The sequence below is a fragment of the Engraulis encrasicolus genome, chromosome 12 (assembly GCF_034702125.1).
Source record: "Engraulis encrasicolus isolate BLACKSEA-1 chromosome 12, IST_EnEncr_1.0, whole genome shotgun sequence".
Lineage (NCBI taxonomy): Eukaryota > Metazoa > Chordata > Actinopteri > Clupeiformes > Engraulidae > Engraulis > Engraulis encrasicolus.
The window spans coordinates 37,311,275-37,318,774 of NC_085868.1; the positions used below are offsets into that span (position 1 = coordinate 37,311,275).

At 46.5% G+C, this 7,500-nt stretch overlaps 1 protein-coding gene across 1 annotated transcript in view; it reads left to right on the forward strand.

The window, feature by feature from the left end:
• Nucleotides 1-7,500, forward strand: part of hecw2b (HECT, C2 and WW domain containing E3 ubiquitin protein ligase 2b) — a 99,333-nt gene that overhangs the window by 36,194 nt on the left and 55,639 nt on the right. The window contains exons 8-13 of the mRNA XM_063212138.1: nucleotides 1,096-1,605; nucleotides 2,157-2,417; nucleotides 2,979-3,262; nucleotides 4,380-4,604; nucleotides 5,446-5,593; nucleotides 6,748-6,855. Of these exons, the coding sequence (XP_063068208.1) occupies nucleotides 1,096-1,605; nucleotides 2,157-2,417; nucleotides 2,979-3,262; nucleotides 4,380-4,604; nucleotides 5,446-5,593; nucleotides 6,748-6,855 (1,536 nt within the window). The remainder of the gene's footprint in view (nucleotides 1-1,095; nucleotides 1,606-2,156; nucleotides 2,418-2,978; nucleotides 3,263-4,379; nucleotides 4,605-5,445; nucleotides 5,594-6,747; nucleotides 6,856-7,500) is intronic.

Here is a 7,500-nt window from a genome sequence, read left to right on the forward strand (position 1 = left end):
TTTGTGTGTGCCTGCCTGTATGTCTGTGCCTATCTGTCTGGGGGGAAAGAGATTTCTTTCAGTTTCATCATTTCCTGTCTTCTTTTTTGAAAGAAAACTTTCTCTTTTTATATTCCTTAACTTACCATAGATAAATCAAAATCTTTCTACAAACACATTGAGACACGGCTACAACTGTGCATATAAACAAAAAACACAAGTGAACCATTCCATCCCTCATTCACCCCCTCCTGCAGGCAAATGCTAGACCAATCAAGTAGCAATGGAATGTGAAAGTCGTTAGTAAATTTTGGATACAAAAGAGTAATTTATTATCAAGTGGCTGCTGAATTGAATATCAGTCAGTGATTAGTCAAATTCTGGAGCTGTCAATCCTTTTTTTTCACCGTTTTGTCACTAAGTACCTCATCTACCTCCCAGTGCTCCTGGTGATCGTCTGATTCAGAGCTGATTGGATCAAATTTGCATCAGGGGTGGTGCTTTTCTGAGCGCAGAACTGACACCCTTGTCAAAGACTGGCAAAACTTCCCATATTGTTATATTTTGTCACATTTCGTGGCAAACTTTCCAGCCCTGAGCCTCAACTGAAAAACCAGAGGGAGAGGTTCCACTATGCATAAATAGTTTTTATTTACACATATGCATTTGGGCTGTCTTCATTCCTCAGTGTCCAACAATGTGAAGTGAAACGAGGTCTTCAATACCCAGACCCATTTTATCCCATTTCCTCAACACCCCAATGTAAACCCAATGACAATTTTCAACATGAAGAGTTCAGATGCAAAACCCCTTAAGTGCCATTTCAGAAAATAATCTTAATTCATTTTTATTTAATACAAAGCTATCAAAATTGCACATTTTTTATTTTATTTATGTAATATAACTATTTATATGTATTATCAAGTACATGAATGTAAACCAAACCAACAACGGGGTTCTCTAAAAATATAGAATTGCAGGTCTTCAGAAATGGAGTTAGGGGGTTTTGCATCTGAACTCTTCAATTGTTGATTTTACATTTTCCATCCGTGACCCCTCTGCATCTGTTCTCTCAACATTCTGTCTCCCACCCCTTCTGTCCCCCCCCCTTCACAGATGTCGTCGGCCCCATCCTGGGGGCCTCAGCCATGAACGGCGACCCGGGCAGCCCCTCCGACGACGAGGACGTCCTGCACCCGTCCTCCCGCTACCTGCGCGGCCCCTCCCCCACCGGCTCCGAGGACGGCTCCCTGCACGGCGAGGGCCTGCTCCACAACGGAGACGGCGTCTTCCGCACCGCGGCCGAAGACGACCGGCTGCTCCTCCGGATGACGGGGGGAGCCAATGGCGCTTGCCTGGGGGCCGTTGGGGGGGCCGAGGCAGCCTCGGGGCCGGCGGCGCTCTCGATGGCGGAGCTGGGGGCCGCTGGGGGGCACACGCACCGGCAGGTGTCCCTCAACGACTACCTGGACGCCATCGAGGCCCCCAAGGGGCCCGGCGAGAGGCCGCTGGGCGCCGCCTCGCCCAAGCTGCGCTCCAGCTTCCCCACCGACACGCGGCTCAACGCCATGCTGCACATCGACTCGGACGAGGACGAGGAGGGGGTGTCGTCGCGCAGCGCCACAAGTAGGTGCATTTGTATATGAAGACGTGCAGTGACCTTTAGTTAAAAGCTTTCTGGACGAGGATGGCGCCTCATCACACAGCCGTGGCCTATTGGTTAAAGGAGATGAGCTTTAGATCAGGGGGTCGCAGGTTCAAATCCCACCCTTCCACTCCTTACCTCACTCTCTATAGCTGAAGTGGCCTTGAGCAAGGCACCTAACCCCACATTGCTACAGACACTGTGACCAATATCCTGTAAATAACTGAGAGTTGCTTTGGATAAAAGCATCTGCTAGATGCGTAAGTGTAATGTAATGTAATTAAATCACACAGTGGCGCAGGTGGGGGGGATTTCGGTCCAGGTTGCAATAGCCAATCAGAACACCCACTCCATATCAGGGCGGGGCATAGTCTCAAACAGGCGCTTCTGATTAGCGATTCTAACCTGGAAGTCGTATATTTTGGACACAGAGCGACGGCTGAAATTTCCTGAGCAAGGTTGTACGTACATTGTCCATATGATGTACAGTCATTGATATTAGATTTAGTCACTGACTAGTTTTCTTCTACAGGTGTGGCGGCCGACGCCCAGCCCTCTCCTCTGACCAATGGGGCGGCGGCCGTTGCTTCTGCTGCACCTATGACAACATCTACGTCCACACCCACACCTACGCCTGCAGGCGGGGCTGAAGGACACACCTCCACAGAGAAGGAGGAAGGAGAAATGGCAAAGAAGACGGAGAACAAGGAAGGGGAGACGACATCAGTGGCAGCTGCAGCGGAGGGTGCGACTGCTGAAGCAACCGGAGCAGGAGCAGGGGCTAACTCGGCAGGTACAGTGGAATAATTGATGTAACTAACTATGTAATATCAGAGAGAGTAGAGAGAGAGAGGTTCCATTGGCCCATTGTTTCCGGGTTCTATTATTGCAGGGGGGTGGGGGGGTGAATCCTCCCCCTTTAGGCAGACCTAGGCAGACCTAAGGACTGTTCTATTCATTGCTAGGAGCATTATGACACGCCCCTTTAGGCAGACCGGAACCTGGTCATGTTAGGTGCCCATAGCAGCCCATTACATTGGCATATCTCTATACAGGTACTTAAAGAATGTCTGGTAATATGATGCACTAGTGCAGAGGTTCCCAGACATGGGATTGGGACCCTAAGGGGGTTGCGGACAAAGAATAAAAGCATAAAAACAGGAAATCCACAGGTTACCAGCTAACAATTCCATAAATTGTTAACAATATTCACTAGTATGGTCAGTAGATGCATTTTGTTTTCCTGTGAATTTCTAGCATTTGTAGCAGTTAAATTAATATTAATGGACAAAAATGGGCTATTTTTGTACTGGAAATCCTCAGTCACATCTGGCAACCCTGGCTCTCTCCACAGGAACAGCAGTGGCTTCAGCCTCAGCAGCAGATTCGACATCAACACCATCACCAGCAGCGGCAGCAGCAGCAACAGCAACAGCAACAGCAGCACCAGCACCACCAGCAGCAGCAACAGCAGCTGAGAAGGGAGAGACCACCGAGACGGAGGGCAGTGGGAGCAGCGTGGAGGAGAGAACACAGGAGGGGAAATCAGGGGAGGAACAAGCGGGGGCCACGGCCACTGCTGCTGCTGCTGCTGCTGGGCCCTGTCAGGGAGCTCAGACTGGGGCCCCCAGTGCACAGGTGAGGGAGAGAAGAACTACTCACTCCACGGCTATAAATGAACTTTTTTTCATCACTAGCCAATTTGGTAGATGTTAAATCGGTAACACTTTACTTTACGGATAGCTAATAAGGTGTTAATTTCGTGTTAATTTCATAGTCATTGCTATTTCAGGATAATAACTGTTTGTTTTCAGTAACAACAGCAAAATAACCATACAGTTTCCAGTGCATTGTGTGTGTGTGTGTGTGTGTGTGTGTGTGTGTGTGTGTGTGTGTGTGTGTGTGTGTGTGTGTGTGTGTGTGTGTGTGTGTGTGTGTGTGTGTCAACAAAGTGTCACCGTGCTGCGAGTCATCAGGGTGTCACCACAATGCACTGGAAACTGTATGGTTATTTTGCTGTTGTTACTAAAAACAAACAGTAATTACCCTGAAATAACTATGAAATAACTATGAAATTAGCATGAAATTACCACCTTATTAGCGATCCGTAAAGTAAAGTGTTACCGTTAAATCTTAGTCACACATACACTCACTATCAGTCAAAGTGGCTAGTAAGTTTTCTTTTCTATCAGCCAAACTGAATTTCCACGAGCATTTGGCTAGTTGGCCGGTGGTCATTTGGACCAGTCACTTCATTTTGAGAAAAAAAGCGGAGAGACAAAGAAACATTGTTCTTATTGTGGTCGACAATACGCACACACCCAACACTTTGCAGGTGCAGGGTAACAAGTCCAACAGAAAATACAATAAGACATTGCCCACACGCTGCTGCTGCTTCTCAGAGTGATTTCATTCACTTAGCGAACAGCATTGCAAACCTTAAGGTCTTGACAAAGACCTAAAGGGTCAAAATGTCCTTTGTTAACCGAATGAAATCACTCTGAGCAGCAGCAGCAGTGTGGGGAGAATTCTCTTATTTTATCCATTTTTTATTATTACCTGGCTGTCCAGGTGGGGGGTTTAGCCTTGTATTGCAATATCCTCTGTGTGTGTGTCCTGCTGGGAGCAGGAGGCCATCCATTTTTGTGCTCGTTTCGAATGGTATTACGTCGATGTTTATTAAATACAATGTAATATAATCACATTTGATATAATAGTCTTTTTTATAAATTGATGTTCCAATGTTTTACTGAAGGTGCCAGAGGGGGAGAGCCAAACGAAGGAGGCATCCAGTAGCAACAGGTCTGTAGAGACAGTGGAGTCAACAGAGGCACCAACCAACGCCACCAAGACCACACCCCCAAACAATGCCAGTGCCAATAGCGATGGAGGAGCAGCAGGAGGCGGGGCATCAGCTGCTGCCACATCCAACCAATCAGGACAGACAAAGGAAGGGGAAGAGGAGGAGGAAGGAGAAGAGGTTTGAGGCGTTTGGTCTTTAAACGCACAAGCACATGCGTACACACACACACACACTCAGACACGCACCCGCGCACACAAACACACACACACACACACACACACACACACACACACACACACACACACACACACACACACACACACACACACACACACACACACACACACACACATGCATGCACTCTTGCACGCCTCTCTTCCAAGCCCCTGTCCACCTTTTCTTAAGTTACTTTGGGCGCTACAAGTTATTACTAACATAATAAGTTACTGTAATTATTTAGTTATGAAGTCATCATTAAGTTCACTCTGCCTAACTCCATTGAAGTGTTCTTGAAGATACTCAAATTGCTCTTCTGCCACAAGTCTGTGAATGTGAATGTGAATGTGAATGTGAATGGGTTGAATTGTAAAATGCCCAAGTGCTGGACAGAGGGGAAAAGTGTTGTACTATATAAATGCAGTCCATTTACCATTTTCTGTTGTTGTTGTTATTGTCGTGGTGATGATGATGGGCAGTCATGGGTAAGTAGTTAGGGCGTCAGACCTGGAGCCCAAAGGTTGCCTGTTCGACTCCTGACCCGCCGGGTTGGTCGGGGGAGTAATTAACCAGTGCTCTCCCCCATCCTCCTCCATAACTGAAGTACCCTGAGCATGGTACCATCCCACCACACTGCTCTCTTGGGGTGCCATTTGGGCTCCCTTGGATGGGCGAGGCATAAATGCAATTTCGTTGTGTGCGGTGAGCACGTTCTATGGAGTGCTGTGTCACAATGGCAATGGGAGTTCAGTAGGTGGGCTTTCGTGATGATAACAGTGATGATGATGATGATGATTTCTAGGTCTGGCAGAGGAGGCGGAGTCTTCAGGCAGCTGGTGGTGCCAGTCTAGAGGAAGGGGCGCGGTCAGCGGAGGCCAGCGGGACCAGCACCACGGCGACGGCAGGAGCGGAATCAGGACAGGTTTCCATGGAAACAGACGGAGGGTTAGGTAGGTCAGGCTACTGCGCAGCAGATCCTTTTGGACTTCTGCGTTGTTCTTTAGGTACAACTTAGTATTATTGCATGTGCGTGTGAATAAAAGATGTTTTTAACAATCACCAGATTAAAAATTATAGGTAAAGCTAAATCATTTGGAATATGTGGCGCTCTAGTCATTTTTAATAGCAGCTAGATTAATAATAATTGGATATATGTACGTACTACTCTACCATTATATTTTGATGTACAGATGTGTGTTGTATGAGTTAACAAAATATACACATGTGTGTGGATAATTCATCATATTTACAATGCCACTACATTGGCATACTATTTGTACCTATTTTTTGAAAAAAGGTTCGCACACTCCTTTGGATTTTTTCTTCTTTAAGTTATTTTTTCTTCTTTTTATTCATTCATTCATTGGCGATGACGTTTCGACCTCTCGGCCTTCCTCAGATTTCAAGACAGAGAGGTCGAAACGTCTTCACCAATGAATGAATGAATAAAAAGAAGAAAAAATAACTTAAAGAAGAAAAAATCCAAAGGAGTGTGCGAACCTTTTTTCAAAAAATACGTTATCTTTTTGTTCAGCACCAGGGATTTTGCACAAGTTACTCTCTACATACTATTTGTACAACGAAAATTATTTCTGTAGTTTTTAGTTTGCTGTTACTGATGGTACTTACATGAAAAAAGTTAAGAGAGGGAATTCATATTTTCTCATATTCTGTCCTATCCATAAAATGGAAGCGTGAACTATTTATTTTAATATGTGTTCATGTGCTATCACATCCATAAAGAAAACTGCTGCAAGTAGGCCCGGGCCAGGGCATATTGAGCTAGTCATACATTCTGATTCTAAGCTTTACAATGCTACTTTGCACGAGGGAATCTGGTAATACATATCTGGTGAATGTATGGCCGTTTCAATGTGTTCACTTCTTAAAGTAGAAAACCAGATATCATCTCTGAAAGTGTATCTAGAAAAGACGTGAAGTTTGTCCTTTGAAAGACAAAATGTTAGCTTTTCAATACTGTTCCAGTATGCTTTTTTATTAAGTACCGAGTAGCTGCTTCAAGATCTCAACTTGCACATTCTGCACAAAAACAGATAGTCACAGAAATGAAATGCAGTCCCATTTGTGTTTGTTGCTATGGCAGCGGGAGCAACTGGGGGTCAGGTGAACGGCCACCCTCCTGTGCGCTCCCTCCCCTCCGTCCGCAACGAGATCAGCCGCTACCAGAGAGTGGACGAGCCCCTACCGCCCAGTGAGTCTCTCTCTCTCTCTCTCTCTCTGCCGCTGTCTCTCTGTCTCACTGTCTCACTGTCTCACTGTCTCACTGTCTCACTGTCTCACTGTCTCAATGTCTCTCTGTCTGTTTTTGTCTCTGTCTCTCTGTCTCTCTGTCTGTCTGCCTGCCTCTGTCTCTGTCTCTGTCTCTGTATCTCTCTCTCTCTCTCTCTCTCTGCCCCCACCTGCCCCCCTGGTGTGTGTGTGTGTGTGTGTGTGTCGGGGTGGGAATTGTTGGCGTGGAATGGGTATGTTGTCCCCGCCCCGGGCCCAGGGAGAGAGGGGGCACAGAATTGGGTCCCCATTACATTGCATGTATTTGGAAGCGGTGGCCCTTTCAGATGACTCTGTCCTGGGCCCGGCATGTGTGTGTGTGTGTGTGCGTGCATGCGTGCGTGCGTGTGTGCGTGCGTGCGTATCTATGTGTGCACATGGTTGTGTGTGTGTACATGTCTCAGTGGCAATGAGTCATGGTGCGAGAACAAGGCTCTGCTCTCTGGAAAACACAAGCCTGAGGTCACAGGGCTAAAATAACTGGCTGATTGCATTTCATTATTTCATCATTTAGTTATTCATTTTCGGTACATCAAAACACAATAAAAATATCTACAGCAAACTGCAA